The sequence below is a fragment of the Maylandia zebra genome, linkage group LG16, assembly GCF_041146795.1.
Source record: "Maylandia zebra isolate NMK-2024a linkage group LG16, Mzebra_GT3a, whole genome shotgun sequence".
In the NCBI taxonomy this organism is placed as follows: domain Eukaryota; kingdom Metazoa; phylum Chordata; class Actinopteri; order Cichliformes; family Cichlidae; genus Maylandia; species Maylandia zebra.
The window spans coordinates 33,858,049-33,877,895 of NC_135182.1; the positions used below are offsets into that span (position 1 = coordinate 33,858,049).

The following is a 19,847-nucleotide window of genomic DNA, read 5'->3' on the forward strand; positions in this document are numbered from 1 at the left end:
TTTGAGAGTGAGGCAGAAAGGATCGTGTAGTCAGGATAATACGTCAACGTGGCGCGGCATGCGAAAAGCTGAGAATCCCAGCTGCGCATGAAAACAGTGATGCAATCATGAACAATTTAGCTTTCCAGTATTTGCTATCTTAACTTCACTGTCTCCAAATATCTCTCAAAACTATGTCTAAAAAATGGGTTAGTTTATCGAACTGTTTCTGATGCATGAAATAAAAAGTGCCCCGAATCCTCATCAAGCCTCTCGGCAATGAGGGGAACCCCCCCCCCAGCTGAGCAGCAACGCACCCCTGGGGATGATGCTGAACCTTCCTGTCTTTGGCCTGTGGTGATAACGATGTGTGAACTGCGTTTGATCGACGGTTTCTTGTAAAACTGGTGGAGTTTTTTTTATTAGAAGTTAAATCATTTCTGAATGTGCTACAAGCGACTACTTCTGCATCTGTGTCGTTACTAAACCGCAATAATTCAAAGAATGGACACAGTTTCACTTCTTTAAGTAAGAAATTTATAGAAAATAAAAAGATGGATACATGAATTTTTTTGCATGTTAATCTTTTGAAATTTGAAGAAACATAAAACATAAAAAATGTTGGACTTGAGCCTGGTTTTCATACCCTGTTTCACAAATGGATAAGATTCCCATTTCTTTTGAATCAAGGCTACCAGAATTCAGCCTCTTTCAGCTGTTTTTGCTGTCTGACACCTTGAGTGAATTATCTACCTAATACAGCTGCTAAATGTTCCACAGCGTTTCAGGGACTGTGTCTGCTTTCTTTTTGGTACTGAATAACTCATGGACGCAGTTTTGTTTCCAGCTGAAAGCAGCTCCCTCCTGCATCCAACAACACTGTTACAAAAGCAGCAAGAGATAAAACAGTAAAGGTGGAGGCCAGACAGCTAAATGACTGTTTTTTTATTTAATATATGCATAACCATCACACATATACATTAACTGAATATTTTTATTATATAGTTATTATACAGGTGCAGCAATTTTTAATGATTTTTTTTCATATCAGTCGCTATTGCTATATATCATGATAACTAAAATCTTTCTCTTAAAGTTCAAGAAGACCATAAATAAAATGAAATTAAAATGTATTAAATGCTCCAAATTAATAACGCAGACATTAATATAAAAAAATGAAAATAATTTTTTGTATAGATTTAAACAATTTAAAACTGTTGGGGATCAACCCCATAAATAAATAAACAACTACCATTCGGTACATACTCACAGCTCAAATTCCAATAAAAGAAGAACATAAATAAAACTGACATATTCACTCGGCTGCGGTCGGCTTATGCTCTGAGGCAAGAAATAAATAAGCAAATCAAAATTACAGACTGTGCGAGTGCGGTACTGTCAGGTGGGCAGCGTCTGTTGTAATGCATGCTACAGGAGAGTGCGTCTGGGAATGTGCAGTCTTGTATTTTGTGTTTTAAAGGACGATTTTGCTTCAGATGGCAAAAACTATCAGCAGTGTTGCCTAGCTTTATGGAAACTTGTTTTTAAAATAGTAACAAATGGATGTTAAATTTGCATTTTTATGATATTATTAGATTATTAATATGATTCTTAAATAATTTTATTTAACTACATTAAATATTTGAAGTACTGCCTGGCTGGTTGAAGGCTGATACAAAACAACGGATGTCAAACTTATTAAAGTTGTCACATATGATTAAAAATACATAATCAAGGACACATTATAAGGCTATACAAATATAAAATCTTAACCAGGACCTACCACGCTCATTATTATTCTTTTACTCTAACAGAGCAGCTTCATATGAATCACTGTTCAAAATACAGCCTTTCCATATTTCCTTGGCATTTTTGCAGCTCCTCTATTCATCCTGGTCTGAAAGAAGGTATATTGACTCCGCCCTCTTCTCTTTAAGCTAACTTTCATCTGTAAATGTAGCTTTTAAACAGCAGGCGGGTGGAGTTTCTGTTCTCACAGCTTGAGGTTGGTGTTTGAGATGACCACATTAGGGATATTGTCTCTAAGTGAGACAGAAAAACCGTAAGCGAGCATTTAGAGCACTTTGAAGCCTGAACCTTCTGGCTGACAGGGTTTTTTTTTTTAAAAACATGTTTACTATGAGCATCCAGCATCCAGTAAATATGCCTTCAGCTGTATTTGTTGTCAGCTGCTTTTTCTGGGCTTATAACCACAAAATTCCCTCTGATGATGCTCTGAAACAGCCTTTGCTGTGTACAAACGTGCCAATAATCTCTTCCTCCACTCTTACCTGTTGTCATGACGACGCCTGCCAGCACTTTTCGCCGTGCGTGCGGGGACGTAAAGTTGTCTGTCAGCTCACTGAACTTATCCACAACCAGGCGAGAGACCGCATCAGCCAGAACCTGGAATTACACACACGCACACACACACAAAGGCAGACAGAACAACAGGAAGCCATGCACACATGCAGACACACAAACACGAGCTTGTGTCAGATATGTCAGCTTACAAAGCATGTCTGATGTTATCCTCCCCTAGAGCACTGTGTACCTGTCACAGTGTTAGCTTCGGCTTCAAACAGCACTCGGAGCGTTGAAACAGCAACAAGTGAAACTAGGCTGACCCCCTGAGGTATACCTAACCATCTTTCAAGCAACGCTGTTTGAGTTCTGTCTGACAGCTATAATTTACCATCTCCCTCGTGACAGTGAATCACACGGCAAAAAAAAAGGAAGAGCAAAGCAAACAAGCAAACCTGAGCAACAGATGCTCGGTGACACCCCACAAAGGTTTAAAAATCGAGTCCAAGTTATGTGAGAACTTCACAAGTCTTCTGCTCATGGACACGGCTCCCTTAGCTGCTCTTTATTCATCACTAATGTGATGGAAAATGACAACAAGCATGAGGAGAGATGACGGCTGGGTGATCGCAAATTAAGAAAATTAGTCCCAATTTTACTTCCCTGCTACTTCAGAGTCACCCGCTCGTAGCCAGACCATTTGACTTTTTCCGAACGCCAAGGTCATCTATGACTTTTATTCTCTAGGGGTGTAAAAAATACACAACTTTCCTCCGCGTTTCACCAAAACATGTCCAGAATGGTTTGGTAATAAGCTACTGTCTAATATTTTCTTTGTTGCATACTGAATCATTTCTAAAAAAAAATTAATTATCATTATTTTTTTTGGTTTGGTTGGAGTTTCTATGCAGCGGCACATGACCCATTATACCATGGCAGATGGAAACAGGCTGCAGAAATTAAATATCAAGCGACAGAGAATTAATAGAGCAATTAGTGGGGGCGCTATCGTTAAAACGGGCTGCTTGCTGAACGAAACAGTTGACATGTGGAGAGCGCGAGTAAAGAAAAGGGAGGAGGCTTCGGGGAGGGGACTGTTGACAGTGTGTCGTGCTGATTAGCTTTGCTGCCTGTGTTATCTCTCTTCACACACTGCCAGTCACCTCTACAGCGGCATCTAAAGGTACCGCCTTCCTTTAGTCTCTGCTAACCTGGTGTGAATGAGATTTCAACGATAACCTCGCAGAACAACAAGAGCTTGACAGGCGGATCAATTCGAACTCAACAAGCTACAGTGGAATGAGTTCACTAGTCAAGTTATTTTATTAACAGCCTTTAATTCAAGGATCTTTGGCCAATATGTAGTGTTGGAAGAAAAGCTGATTTTTTGAAACTTCACACCTCCGTTTGCTTACAAAACCAGTCTCAGTTTTGATTAAGTGATTAGACTTCTGTCTTTCCCACTTTTGCAATTTTTTGAGTTTTAAAGCTACGTACAATTGACAACAACTGACTTACAGTGGGGCAAAAAAGTATTTAGTCAGCCACCGATTGTGCAAGTTCCCCCACTTAAAACGATCACAGAGGTCAGTAATTTGCACCAGAGGTACACTTCAACTGTGAGAGACAGAATGTGAAAAAAAAATCCATGAATCCACATGGTAGGATTTGTAAAGAATTTATTCGTAAATTAGGGTGGAAAATAAGTATTTGGTCACCTCAAACATGGAAAATCTCTGGCTCTCACAGACCTGTAACGTCTTCTGTAAGACGCTTTTCTGTCCCCCACTCGTTACCTGTATGAATGGCACCTGTTTGAACTCATCATCTGTATAAAAGACACCTGTCCACAGCCTCAAACAGTCAGACTCCAAACTCCGCCATGGCCAAGACCAAAGAGCTTTCGAAGGACACCAGGAAAAGTATTGTAGACCTGCACCAGACTGGGAAGAGTGAATCTACAATAGGCAAGCAGCTTGGTGTGAAAAAATCAACTGTGGGAGCAATCATCAGAAAATGGAAGACATACAAGACCACTGATAATCTCCCTCCATCTGGGGCTCCACGCAAGATCTCATCCCGTGGGGTCAAAATGATCATGAGAACGGTGAGCAAAGATCCCAGAACCACACGGGGGGACCTGGTGAATGACCTGCAGAGAGCTGGGACCAAAGTAACAAAGGTCGCCATCAGTAACACACTACAACGGCAGGGAATCAAATCCCGCAGTGCCAGACGTGTTCCGCTGCTGAAGCCAGTGCATGTCCAGGCCTGTCTGAAGTTTGCCAGAGAGCACATGGATGATACAGCAGAGGATTGGGAGAATGTCATGTGGTCAGATGAAACCAAAGTAGAACTTTTTGGTATAAACTCAACTCGTCGTGTTTGGAGGAAGAAGAATGCTGAGTTGCATCCCAAGAACACCATACCTACTGTGAAGCATGGGGGTGGAAACATCATGCTATGGGGCTGTTTTTCTGCCAAGGGGACAGGACGACTGATCCGTGTTAAGGACAGAATGAATGGGGCCATGTATCGTGAGATTTTGAGCCAAAACCTCCTTCCATCAGTGAGAACTTTGAAGATGAAACGTGACAACACGACAATGATCCAAAACACACCGCCCGGGCAACAAAGGAGTGGCTCCGTAAGAAGCATTTGAAAGTCCTGGAGTGGCCTAGCCAGTCTCCAGACCTCAACCCCATAGAAAATCTGTGGCGGAAGTTGAAAGTCCGTGTTGCTCGACGACAGCCCCAAAACATCACTGCTCTCGAGAAGATCTGCATGGAGGAATGGGCCAAAATACCAGCTACTGTGTGTGCAAACCTGGTAAAGACCTATAGTAAACGTTTGACCTCTGTTATTGCCAACAAAGGTTATGTTACAAAGTATTGAGTTGTATTTTTGTTATTGACCAAATACTTATTTTCCACCCTGATTTACGAATAAATTCTTTACAAATCCTACCATGTGAATTCATGGATTTTTTTTTCACATTCTGTCTCTCACAGTTGAAGTGTACCTCTGGTGCAAATTACTGACCTCTGTCATCATTTTAAGTGGGGGAACTTGCACAATCGGTGGCTGACTAAATACTTTTTTGCCCCACTGTAACAAAGACAAATTTGGCCTGATATGGAATTGGATTCCCTCAAAGGCAAGTAATGAAATGGAAAAGATCTAGGATCAGCTATCGCTCCCTGGAATTAAAAACAGTGCATAATTTTCTGAATTCTTCCAGCAATAATCATGTTCTTATCTGCAATTTCTCAAAATCAACACTTCATATCGATCGCCCCACAATGTAACTCATGACCTATGTAAGCATTTAGTGGAACAGTATGTGAGGAAGCACGAGTCTATTGTTTATCCTTATGCATTATAAAACAGTCCTGCTTAACTGATACCCACTGGTGCATCTGATAGTTTTATGATGAGATATGATAATGCACATGTTTTTTTTTATAATAAGGGTTTTAATAACAAGTCTGTCGCAGATATAAATGTATAATGAAGAGCCTAAAGGCAGGATGCAATCAGAAAATCCTTAGATGACGTGTTTCTTTGGCTGTTTGAATTCAAAAAAGAAACCTCTTACCTGGGGTAGGTGAAGCTGCAATCCCTCTCTTGGTATGGGTTGCCGAGATGGTGTCTGGTCTAGCTGCATGTTGAACAGTGCAGACAGGGCGGCTTGCGCTGCCCGGGCTTTAGCCAGCTTCTTGTTGCGCCCTGATCCTTCAAATGTCTGTGAATCCACTGTTACTGACATCACAAAATTCTTGGCGTGACTCTCACCGCTCTCTGAGACAAAGTCATATTTGAGACCTGGCCTAAGCTCATTGAGGATCATGACTGGGTTTTTGCCACTGGAGGGCGAGCTGAATGCAGATGGAGGGGGCAGTGGGGGCTGGACAAGGACACTGCCAGGTGGTGTGGGCAGTGGATACTCCCCTAGTGAATTTAGGGAGCTGCTACCGTTGGAGCCCAGATAGAAGGATTCTTCCGGCGCGGCTGGCGTCTCAAAGCCGTTGAAGAGCATGTCGGGGAAGTCAGCTTGATCCGATGTAAAGTCTGTGTTCACTGTCAGCGTTCGGCCCATGGCCAGATGCGCCTCTGAAGCGTTGGGGAACTGGACGAAGGAACGCAGCGCTTTCTCAGCTGCGTTTAGCTTAGCCTTCTTCTTTGTTGGGCCCATGCCTTCAAACATCTGTCCATTGACCTCCACGGTCATGACAAACACTGGCGCATGCACCGGGCCTGTCTGAGACAGCAGTTTGTACTGTAGACCCGGTTTGATTTCATTCAGCTGCATCAGAGCGTTCTTGGGCAGGACCGGGCCCGGTGTTTTCTTGCGCTTCTTAGCCCGGAACTTGGAATGCGTGTGGCCATTGTTTCCCTCTTCTAGCGGTCGCTTTCGACTGCCCAGGCCACTGCCATTGGGGAGCTGTTCAGCCACTCCCACCCCGTCTTTGCAGGACACGTTGTCCAGGTTTCGGTTTTCCTTTACGTCGGTGCTGCTTGAACCTGCGGTGCCCAGAAAGAGTAACTTACAACGCCTTCGTTGCAGGATCTTGTAAATGCAAAATTTATAGATTCCTTTATCACTCTTTGGAACTGAACCAATGATTTGTGTTCCTGTGTCAAGTTGCAAGAGAGGCTGAATTTTTAACTACCTCCAAAAAAATTAAGATATACCTATGATATAACTACAAATAGCAGAACATCGGTACATGTTTTGACCTTGAAAAATGCTCAAAACTGTATCTTTGCCAAATTTCTGAATAAAAGTATTGCTTCATTTTATTTATTTTTTTGATCAAGGAGTCTTTAAATTGGAAATCAAAATGTTACTTTTTTCACAATTAAAGTTTAAGATTGTTATACTAAGAAAAAGGATCTATTTTTCTGGTTTCACAGTGTTGCAGGTCTCAAACATAAAGACACACATACAAGCACACGTATCGATACTCAACAGAAACACACTCACACGCCAACAGACCTTTTTCCTATTAATTTTTAATCGACTGAATTCACGTAGAAAACCCACAAATGCTTCCAGTGTTCAGTTTTAAACCACAGCAGTGAGATATATACCGTTCTGGGGAACACATATCACTGAATCCAGTTAACAAAGTGGATGGAATATTGGCAAAAATTTTCATTTATAACATCCTTCAGCAAAGGCTTGATAGGTTACTCCTTGCGGTACTCAGGAGAAAGAGAGGCCGCAGTGTGCATGAGTGGGATAGTAGGTTGGGTTGAGGGAGTGCAGGGGGAGTAGTGCAGGGGGAGGAGCTGAGGACCAGGCAAACAGGAGAGTACATCAAAGAGGCAGAAGGAGAAGACTCCACCTACTGCAGGATCCTAAATTCTTGACTGGTGACACGGTGGGAGGTTAAAATGCACTTTATTCCTTTTAGATGAGATTTTTTTTTTAAAGAATCACTGTCATATTTAAAATGAGGACAATCTGAATTGAAAAACTGCTTCTAATGAGGTGCCATTCATAAGACCCTGCGCCTCTGAGATCCCCCCCATGGAGCTTGTCAGAGAACACAGTGTTTAGGTTGCAAAATGACATGCCGGTACCATCTGCATACTGCGACTGACACGTCTCAAGGCCAATAAATAAATAAATAAATAAATATTCCTAAGATCATGAACACAAAATGCACATCCCTCATTTTATGAGCTGAAAACATGCAATATTGTTTGGTTTGTTCATGCATTCTGCAAAGTGATATTCATGTTTGGCAAATTAAAGGAGGTGGGCAACTGTGCACAGCTGTAGCCAAAAATAACTATAACCTATTAGAATGGAGATAATCTGTGAGGTACGGCCTGTGCTGCTGATCTTTAACCACCACAGATACCGCTGCGTTAGCCGAGTGGTTTAGCAACCAGGACATAATATAAACTAAATACATTTTAAAATGTACAGCGTGCAGCGCTTGGCTTATTTAGTTTCTTTGCAATTTCTTTGCAAAATCTGATGTTTTCAATGAAAATAATTGCATAAAAGATACAAATGCAAACATTTAGTAGTAATAAAACCTCGTTAGCCATGTTTCATGGTATGAATGGACCAAAAAGCTACTAAAAACATAAAAAACCCAAAATGAGGAGTCTGGCATGCTGCACACATACAAGTGGCACATAGAAAAATCTAGAGCTCCCTTTCCCCCCACTCTAAAATTATTTATTGAATACATACAATTCACTGTATTCGTTCTATTCACTTTATAGTCATAACTTTTCAGGATAGATGTACACTAATACTCAATAAGCGATGGAGCAACAGCCACGATGCCATGCACTGAAATATGGCACACACATGCAGTTGTGATCATTATCATGCCAGCGTTTGTGTAATCAGCATCCATTAGTTACACAAAGAAAAAAAAAAAAGAATCCCATATGCCCGATTCTTTCAGAGCTGAAATCCTCAGCGAGGGCTGCGTGAACCAAATACTGCAGCCTGTTACTGCAGCTTCACTCAAAGAGTAACTTGTTTGTTGAGGTTTTGATTTGGGATGATTCATGCGATTAAAGAATTTCGAGAGCTGCTAAGGTTGTCACATAAAAGCTAGGAATTCTTTCATGCTTTCCTCTGGTGTTCCCTCTGTATTAAAGAAACGGGGCTCTGTGAGCTCGGGCTGTTTTATCTTCAAATCCATCTTTTGACTGGCAGTAAAAATGTAAGAAAGGGGCTTCAGAGGCTGTGGGAGACAACAAAGACTGTTTTGCAACTGCTTATTTGACTTAATGGAGCAACATAACATGCTTCTTTGCAGGGCAGAAACAGCAAGTATGACACCACTGTTCATTAGAATCGGAAGTTAGGGCTCTACAGGGATGGCAGCTACCTTTGAATATGAGCTCAAAATGGTTGTAGGTGTGTGGAAACAAACTCTGTCAAGTGTCTCCGTGCTTTCTGAGCCTCGGCTGCCGAGTTCAAACCAAAGTGTCTAATTAAAGTTCAACAAACTGGAGCAGAAAAGATTTTCTAAAGCAAGAGATGGAGGTAGAGAGAATCTGAAGTGTGGCCTGGAGCACCTCAGATTTAATGATTAGCTGTCCTCTAAAAAGTTTCAGCGGCATTAGCGATATTTATTTGCGTGTGAACGTGTTGCTTTGTGCCTCGGTGAGGATAATTCACAACACGAGTACGAATGGCGCTTTGAAAAAAAAAAAATCAGTTTTAATTTTCATCAGTTTTGGTTTGTCCTAGCATGTCAGACGATTCGCTTTAAAAATGTGGACTAGACGCTAGAAAAAACACTTGCGTTATGTAAGCAACCAAACTGTGTCCACACTGATTACACAGCAGAGGAAGACAGAGGGACGTAAAAGGGAAGACACGCAGGCGGACAGAAAGAAGGGAAACAAAAGTACAAGCAGACATTTAAATGTACCGCACAGACAGGAACACGGACAGACAGACGGACAAATGAGAAAATCCGAGCCGACTCACTCATATTCTCTTCCTCATCCACATCCATGGCCACGGGTTTGCTCTGACCTGAGAGCAGCCTCGCACCCGCTGCACCTGGGGGAGGACAGGAAGGTGGACTGCATGAGCACAGACAGAATGATGCACGTAAACATATTCAAAGAGCTCGGGCAGCTACGGCCATGATAAATTTCTAGCACACACGCACACAGAGAACCGTGCACACATTTCACTCTGTAAGTAGCCCCTCATGTAGACATATAAATATTCAGAGACTGAGCGACATCAAGGTGAGAGAGGAGGCCAGGGCTGACAGGCCTTAATAGCAGGAGCAGTCTATTGTGACTTTAATATCCCTCCGATTAGACCTCATTTCCTACTGCCTGCTGAGAGATATACAGCTAGTGACATGGCCAAGTCACTCTGCTGCCACATATACACCCACAACTTATCCCAAGGTGGAGAGTGCGATTAAAGCCCTGTTAAGCATTACTTTCACACTAACATAGAATCAAATGGTTGCATGCAACTGAAATGTTGGCTTATACGGTTATATGGTTGCCTTTTCACTAGTTTTCAGTTTGCGGTGATTCACGAGTGTCTGATTCCATCCAGAGAAAAAAAATGTGTGGACCAACAATAAGCAGGCATTTGGAACTACGTCACCTCACTTCATGCAGAAAGTGTGAGGAGATTAAACCCACCACAGGACCAGCTGTCAGGGGCTGGGTCTGTGTTGAGTTATTTTGTGTTTTTGAATAATTATGAGATAATGTTAAGTTTCAGTATTATTATTTAGTGTGTCTTAGTTGAGTCTTAGTCTGGTTTATGCTTCTTCTAGGTCTCCATCAGTCTTTTCCTGTCTTCTGTGAAGTCTGTCTCGTTATGCCCGTGCCATCGTCTCCCTTACCTGTTTCCATTTACCTCTCCTAGCGAGTTGGTCTTGTGTTCTATGCCAAAAGTTCCATGTTCCATTGTCAAGCTCGTGTTGTTGTGTCTTTGTCTCTCCATGTTTCCTGTGTTATTTTGAAGGGTCTAGTGTTTCCATGTTCAGTGTGTTTAGTTTCACTTCCCCTGTAGCGTCATGTTCATTTGTGTCAGCTGTGTCTCCCCAGGTGTTTCCACTGTGTATTTAAGTTCTCTGTCTTCTTCTGTTCAGGGTCGGTGCGTCTGTTGTCCTCCCTTCACGTCACGTCAGGTTTCAGGTATTTCGTGAATCTGTTCAGGTCATGTTTTGTGTTTTCTCGTCATAGTTTCTTGCAAGCTCCTCAGAATCATGTTCATTTCTTTTGGTCATAGTTATCATAAATTCAGTTCAGTCTCTTCCGCGACACCAATGTTTTTGAGAACAGTAATCTCCATATTTAGCTACTAGCTAACTTCATCCAGTCACTCGACAGGCACAGACAATATCTAAGTAAATCACACATATACACCTCCACACACAAATATCAAATACAGTTAAATAATTTAGTTTCAAAACTTTGAAATATAAAAAAGACCAAAAAACAAAACAAAAAATGAGATGTTGGACCGTTAATGTTAATTTCAAAATCCACCTTTTTACATCACATGAAAAAGAAAAAAGCTGTAAAGGCTGAAGTGAAAGCTAAGCACGAGTCCATCTCCCTGGCAAGACTTTCCAGTTCCTCCTGAGGGATCCTGAAGGTGATAGGTGACAGACTAAAATGAGATATATATAAACCTCTTCTGTGGGCTTGAGGTCCACTCTGGAATCTCCACGCAGTTGAACGTGGCTGAAAGACCTCCAGAGGGACCAGATGCCAAAAGACCACCTCAGCTGCTTCCCCGTCACAGTGGCTTCTAGCCACTTAAAAACTGTAAAGCTAATATTTATTCTTTTAGATGTTTTTTGGTCTCCATTCGTGAAACAATTCGCGATGCCATCTTCATCAGTATTTCTGTGAATGTATTCTGTGTTCTGATTGCTGCTAGCAGGGTTTTTCATGCATACAAAAAGAGGTTTTGGCCTTGCCCCAAAGCAAAATCACCATGACCGTAATAAAACCATTTGCATCAGTTTGTTCAAGTGGGAGCTCATTTACTTAAGTATAAAATGTGTTTCTGTGTATTAAATGAGTAGAAGAAGAACCTATTTCAGCTTTCCAGCAGCAGGCACCACCTTGGACAGGTGGAAATCAGTAACCACTGACTGAATTTAATTTTATCAACCAGATAAATCAGTTTCATAACTACTTCAACCTAATTGACATATTTTTCATCTCCAAAAATGTCACTTTTAGAAAACTAGGTTGGCTGGAAAGAAAAATACACCACTGGCTATACTGGTAATTACAGAATTAATAGTTGCAGAAAGTTTCAACTGTGTCACTCGACTGCACCATCAATTTCCCCACCAACCACTTGAAAACTCATAGAGCGACAGAAAATATTGCTGAGAGCAGGAGCAGCTGATGAAACAGACTAACAGACTTTGTTAGATGAGAAAAAGAGTTAAAGTGGCAAAGGGGGGAAAAGGCACAGAAGCACAAAGAGAGGGAAAGAAAGCAGGAAAAAGATGGCACTATGATATAGAACAGATTGTGCTGATTCTACTCTCTGCCCGCCTCCCATCAGTGCCCCCATTCCTCAGCTAGACACTTTCTTAAGCTAAACTAAATGGGCTAATTAATCTGGCCTAATGGTGGGTGACAGCAAATATGCTAGCACAATTATCACCCTATTAAAGATTCATATTCCAACCCATAATTGAAAATGAAAAGGTGGGGTGAAGGGAGGATGGGTGGGAGTAAGTCCAACCGAGAGGGAGATGAGAGTCATTTTTCTCAGGTAGCAGAAGCCAGGTGTCACGGCCCCCCACATGCTCATGTAGCAAGTGAGAATCACATCGACACGCGAGACCAGTTAGTTACAAGTTTCTTCTTCTGCACCGCACCATGCTTTATGATTTTATGATTGCAGACTTTTCATTTTGAGGATTGGCCAATTGTGGGTAAATGAATTAGAGTCATTTTGTCTAAGTACAAAACCAAATTCCATTCAGTTCACTTTGTCAGTCGTATTCCTCCAACACACACTGCTGTGCAGTCTAATTAGCAGGCGATGCTAATGCGTCTGTCAGTTTTGATTTTCAGATCAGACCACCCTGGCCATAAATCTTCTAAATATGTCTGTGCTCACGTCTGCTCAGTAATGACAGCTTCACAAAAATAATTCATACAGTAAAAATCGACTACAGTTGTCAAAAATAACATTTGTAGATTTGTTAATGTGCCTAAAGTGAATGTGTTACTGGCCTATCAGATCAAATCAAATGTATATGTTTTTCTTCTTGTTTACAGTGATATCTACACATCATTTCCCAGTTTTGAAGATATCAACTTTATTAGAAATAACATGGTGCCCAAGGTCTCATCCAAAACCATGCATACCAGGTGTTTCTAAGTTAGCCACAGGTATAAATGCACGTGTTGTACTGACTCACCACATCATTAAGTTTACCTGTTAAACGTGTCCAAAGTAGATATTTAAACATGGCAACCTTCTTAAGTTCAATATGGGCACCAGATTAGGGAAGAAAGGAGACTTCGGTGATTTTGAATTTGGTGGTTGGTGGAGTGTTTCAAAAACTGCTGATCTGCTGGGATTTTCCAATAGAAACAATTACAGAGAAAGCTCTGAAAATACATGAGGACAACACTAACAGTAACTATAAGAGCTATAACTATATAAGAGCACACTCCTGTCATCTAAGAACAGGAAACTCAAGCTACACTTCACATGGGCTCATCAAAATTGTACAACAGAAAATAGGAAATACATTTTTGGTCTTATGAGTCTTGATTTCTGACTGCGATATTTGGATTGTAATTTGGCCCAACCCATGTGGAAGCATGGATCAATCCTGCGTTGTATCGTTTGGTTCAAGCTGCTGGTTTTCCAATCACCAGATCTCAATCTAATTGTGCACCGTTGGGATGTGGAGGAATTTCACACGTTTCATGGATGTACAGCTGACAGACCTGTAATAAGTGTCCATGCCCTGAGAAATGCAGATGCTTTGTAGTGTGATACACTCTATAATTAACATTATAAATGGCTTGGTAGCAACTGTAACTATGCACTTTGCATATGACAGACAACTAAGTAATTTTTACCACTGGAATGCAGCCAAAAATATGTTTTATCATAAAATAAAAATTGATTTATATAAATCTTATTTAGTACCAAGAGGATTTAAACCCCATATAGAATGAGCCAAGAAGGCTGCGAGAATATAAAAATAGGCATTCTTATGGGATTTCAACATTTCTCTTTTAAAGATCAGACATTTTTGGACATTAAAGCCTGCAAAACTAATCTGGACATTTGCATGCATGAGGATTTACAAGACACTGGAAAAGGCAAGGTGTCACGGATTTTGGTATTGACCGTTTTTTAAAACGCACATGACTGAAGTACAAAATTTAAAACGAACCAAAAGAACCTGAGCCGAGGGCTGCCAACTATCTGGCCTCACGCGCATAAACGATTGTGTGTCATCAAGTCGCGAGATGGTTCGGTTCCAGGTAATTCTGAGTGGACGCCAAGGGAGGCGGGGAAAAGAGAAAGATGAGAAAGATGAAAAGCCTCAAATTCAATCTGGCATGGTGAGAGGGACTAAGGGGAAATAAGGTGGTTTTGATTTGTCTCTCATCCCTCGCTTGCACTGTGACGGAGCGATAGAGCATCGCCACTGTGGAGGGAGTACCCGCAGTGGCCGACTGATGGGAGGAGGCGGGGTGAGGGGGAAGCGGAACAGGGCGATGGAAAGGTAAAGGTGAGTGAGGAACGCAGGATGAGAGAGATAGAAAATGCAATCCTATTCCAAGTAAAAGAGAATCATTATCTCCTTCAAAACAGAAGGAGATGGAAAGGTCTGCCCTTGGCAGGCCGTGGGGTTCATCCCATTTAAAACAAACTGCCTATGACGGCTTGTGTAGGCAGATTTTCCATCATGATTTGAGGTTTCTAACCAAATCATTTTGCTTGCATGGAAGACCGACTTAATAATTAACAAAAATGCACCGTCTGAAACTGGATCTCTATGCTTTTTATGTAAAACCTATCAAAGAAAATTGGGCACACATGTATTAAGACTTAAATCCCACATGCGAATGAAAAAGAATCACTGATATCGAAGCGATGAAGCCGATCCCCCGATACTTCTGAGAGAGGATGACAAACATAAAAAGACATGACAACAAGAACAAACGAGTGTGTGGGGCAAGTAGGCATTTATAGATGTGTTACCGGACAGTAAGCTGTGGTTCAGCTCTGAGCTTCGGATAAATTCTCTCCAGTACAAGAACACAGGGCACATATTCAACACACTGAATCTGTGATTGTGCTGAATTCTGTCGGCAACTCTCTCCAAGTAAACAACAACATCATGACGCTCTTTAATCATATTATGCTCAAACCTCTGATAAACAGGAGCCCTGAAAAACTGTAGGCATGCACTTTGTGTACACATTACCTTAGTGCTGTGTCTCAGTGGCAGAATGGGATTAACTGTGATGTTCAGTATCCTCTACTCGTCAAATACTGCCTGACTTTTCTAGTCTTTGCTTGTATACCTGACCTTTCACTGCAAATGGTGAGCGAGGGCTTTTAAAATGCTTGGGACACAGATCTGCCTGATGAGCAGGGTGCAGGGCGCATACAAGAACTCCGAGTGCCTCTTTAGATTCAAGTCTCGGTATTTGGCGTCTTTATTTGGTGGTCAGTCAGCTTTCATTTTTGACGCCAGTGCCATCCAATCCAGGCAGGTCCATCACCCTGAACTACTGCATTTACTAGCTTAGAATTATGCAACTGTGAACATTAAATAGCTTTAAGCTGCGTCAAAATGATTTAGGAGCCATTTCCTACCTTTCTGTATGTTGTACTGTCCACCCTTGCATGTGGTTTATGAACTGAGCTGACAGGTTTAAAGGGCACTGGTAAGCTCTGCGCTCATCGTCACTATATTCTACTCAGAATGTTTCTAAACTACATCACTGCTCTGCCTTTCACATATCCTCACTCATTTGTTTCTATCTGAACCTGTCCATGTTTCAGAGGAATACAATCCCACGACTAGTTCGTGTTTTCTAAATGATAAAGAATCCCGTGCACGATGCGTCCGCCTTCCATCGCAGACGCTGGCTGTTTAAATGCAAAGAAAATATTACAAAAAAACCTCAATGTGTATCAAAAAAGGACACAAGTTACACTTTGTATCGGTGATGGCATGGCAATTGCCCCACGGATGAAATGATGGTTTCTAATTGGTCCCATGACAACATGATAGCCTCTGATATGGGTCAGTGTAAAGTCAGGTTTCTACTGTCGTCTCAAATGAAAGGTTTGATCTTTTGTGTGATCGTACAGAAGCTGGGGAAGGTGCTAGGATTTTCAAAGCCCTTATCTCCTTTTATTTGAGTCCTTCCCTTTCACTCGAGATATGTAGCTGCACTGTAATTGAAAATAAACTGCTTTTAAGAAAAGGCTACGAGTTCTCTTCATGTCTGTCTTTGAATGTTATCTGACAGTATCGAGAAGTAGCTCGAAAAGCTTTGAACGCAGGCAGAACCTGAAAACTCCAATTGTCATAAAAAAACAACAACATTGCATCTTGCTTTTTTTTGATGGATGAAATTACTTAAAAGCAATTCATTCAGCACTTCATGCCTCCCGTAATTTTTCAGCTTGCAGTGTTGGCAGAAAGCGTCAGCGACACCACCCAGTGCTTTGGCCCAGTGAGACAATCTACTACTGTCAGCCAGACTACATTAACAGCATATTAAAAGACAAAAGCTTCCCCCTTCAAACTTTCAGCAGCCTGACATGCTGCTGTGTTGACAAGAGCAAGACAAGTTCTGAAAACAACCCCCCCACTTAGCTCCTGTCACCTGCAGACACAAGAAAAGCATCCTTGCAAAAATACAGCAATGAACCAACTTATCTCCACACTGCTGAGGGCTACCGAGACAAAAAGTCCTTAATCTTCAGAATCATACTGGTGCTAGATTAATTCTTGGTATTAATGATCTTGTTACTATTTCTCAGCTTTATTTTTCATTGGTTTGCCATCTAATGCATGCTGGAATGTGCTTTTTAATAAAAGTACAATCTTTTCAGAGAAATATATCTGATTATTTTATCACCTGAGTGCACAGTAATTGATATCCAAGCCTAAATCTTTTGCTTGAAAAATCTATCGCTCTCCAGATAGATATAAATCTACTATTGTCATAATATTATCTTTTGTCTCCCTTTCTATAATCCAACCTTTAAACCTAAAGGCAGCGCTGCAGTGTGTGACATTATTGCAGTAGTGGAGAAATGAATCCTGTAATGGTGACTGCCCTGGTTAAGTGATGATTTTTAAAATTCATGTCCTAAAGATCAAAAGGCGAGGTCAGTCTCATTATTTTTAATGTTGTGAGCTGACGAAACTCCATGCAACTCTGTAAAAACAAAAGCCTTTAAACAGAATTATTCAACAAATTGAAAGCGTGGCAGAGAACTGTGGTTGTATTGAATGTAGCTTTTCTGATCTGTAAAGCAAAGTTACCTGAATGTTTAGCACAAGACCTTGGAAATAATTACCGAAGACGACTTATGAGAAAATCCTCTGAGGGATGAAATCACAAAACATATATGTAACAAAGAAAAAGACTGACCTTTCTGACTTTACACTGAAAAGTCTTCAAAAAAAACCAAAAAAAAAACCAAACAATTTTATGAAGACATTTGCTGTAGAGTTATAAATGCGTGCTAGGTCATTTTCAGAGTGTGTAATTCATAAACTGCAGAGAGTCTTTAAACAGAAATGGGAGCTATGCTTGTCCATAGACTTATACATGCTGGTAATGCCTGCAAAAGCGATGGGTTAGCTTGGAGACTCACCTTCAAGAGTCTATTGGAGAAACTATTGACAAAGTTAGTATTCACTTCAATTCTTAACAACTTAAGCAGAAAATAGCTAGTTTTAATGTTTCGTTTATGTAACTTAAGCCAGCACCAAATGGCTATTTTCAACCACGTTTGCTTTCTAACATCATTGTGATCATGAAACAACCACGCTAACAGCTGGTTTGTACTTTACATTAACATTTCTGCTGGTAGAGCACAGGCACACAGAAGAAGAAAAACCTTTTCAGCTAAGTAGTTCTCGGGGGTGGACCCCAGTGGGAGGGGATCAGTCGCTGGAATTGTTTGGTCTCAAAGAACATTTAGTCTACAACCTGGTGGGCAGCAGGAATCCACAGCAGAGTACAAACAAGCAGTGACTAATGATATATATCAGAAATATAAAAAACAAAACAAAAACAATATAAACTGTATTAGCATTTAATTCTGCGCAATTCTACCTGAGATTATCACGCTAATTTGTATGAACTTACACAGCATAAGTAAGAACTAACCAATACACAGGTGTACATGTTACATGTTAACATTCCTTTAAGTTTACTGTTTTATCTTAAAACTATTAGAGTGAAAAGTATGTATAATAAGCAAAGACATTCAAAATTGCTTATCTTACTGACACCATGACAGCAAACACCTTTGTGAGTGCCATCATCTGACAGGCTCTCTGCGGTACTGTTGTTGGAGTGCCAGGACAGGCTGGGTAATGAACCAATACTGAAGCTCAGCTGTGAGAGAAGAAGGAAAGATGGGCACTGCCCTTGCTCGCTCACTCTAGAAGGAGCCCCCGTAGCGTAGCTAATGCAAAGATGCACCGCTCCAATTTGATTTTGGTATGTTACCTTACTAAAGTAACTACAGAGCAGGATGACTTTTTACTAGCTGCGTTACTATAGTTTAGCTGGTATATATTCCAGATGAATTATGTGACTTGTGAGTGTTTGGGTGTGTCACCGTGGCAAAAACAAAGTATTGGAGGTTTCCAGGGTAGTCTGAACCACCACCAAGGCAGTGAGTATTTTTGTAGGTGTCTGTCTGTCAAGTGAGTGTCAAATTCAATTTGATATATAATCATTTAGGCATGTAGGTGTGGTGGTTAGCACTGTTGCTTCATAACAAGAAGGTCACAGCAAGAGTTTGACTACATCATCTGAGCCAGGGCCTTTCTGTTGGGACAGTCCAGAGACATGCAGTCAGTGGAGTTAGCTTAACTGGTGATTCTTATTTTCCCATGAGTGTGACTGGTTGTCTGTCGCTCTATGTTAGCCCTGTGTCAGATTGGTGGATGAGTGGGTGTACCCCACTTTTGTCCTATGGTAGCAAGTTTAGGCTCCGCCCCCCGGGACCCTGATAAGGATAAGTGGAGGAGAATGGATGGCTCACTGTGTTAATAGACCTCTCTGCATTGAATCATACTTGTTGTCCACAGCATGTCTTTATCCTGTCTTCCTTCTCTCGCCGCAACCGGTCGCAGCAGATGGCCCCGCCCCTCCCTGAGCCTGGTTCTGCTGGAGGTTTCTTCCTGCTAAAAGGGAGTTTTTCCTTCCCACTGTCGCCGAAGCGCTTGCTCGCAGGGGGTCATATGATTGTTGGGTTTTTCTCTGTATGTATTATTGTAGGGTCTACCTTACCTGAATTAAATGTTCAATAATCTTTACAAAAAACCCCTGAAACCACATATACTCAAAATTGAGCCAAATTTTCATGCAAATCTGACCATAATCCTCCTAAAATACAGTCAGAACTAACCAACCCCACAGTAATGACTGTTTACTCAGGATTAAGAAATCACCTCATTGAAGGGCGTTGCTGCTGGTGCGATCCCATCACGAGACGGTCTCTATTCTTTGACATGAACTGAATTGGCAGTACGGCTGCAACTGAAGCTGTTTCCAATGTAAACAAAATATAACATTTCCTTGTTTTTAAAATCGAATTTCACATTAAAGAAAAGCAGCGAATGTCCACATTTGAGAAAGTGGAGCCAATGAAAATTCAGCACCTTTGCTAAATCACACCAGCGTTCACTTTGTGATGAAAACAGTTCCTGCTAATGTTTTATAAATCAGAGAATGGATGTTAAACATGAAGCCTGCTGTTTTTATAAGGTTATTATCTTTACACTGGTAATGCCTCACTGTGAATACAAAAACTAAGCTGAATGCCTGCTGTG

The 19,847-nt window shown here is 41.3% G+C and overlaps 1 protein-coding gene across 2 annotated transcripts in view; it reads right to left on the reverse strand.

Annotated features, from left to right (window-relative positions):
• Positions 1 to 19,847, reverse strand: part of adarb1b (adenosine deaminase RNA specific B1b) — a 125,180-nt gene that overhangs the window by 16,352 nt on the left and 88,981 nt on the right. For both annotated transcript variants that reach the window (XM_004559228.3, XM_004559227.5), the window contains 3 exons: positions 9,758 to 9,832; positions 5,882 to 6,807; positions 2,271 to 2,385 (listed from right to left, as the gene is read on the reverse strand). In XM_004559228.3, coding sequence (XP_004559285.1) covers positions 2,271 to 2,385; positions 5,882 to 6,807; positions 9,758 to 9,785 — 1,069 coding nt within the window. In that variant the 5' untranslated portion in view covers positions 9,786 to 9,832. The remainder of the gene's footprint in view (positions 1 to 2,270; positions 2,386 to 5,881; positions 6,808 to 9,757; positions 9,833 to 19,847) is intronic.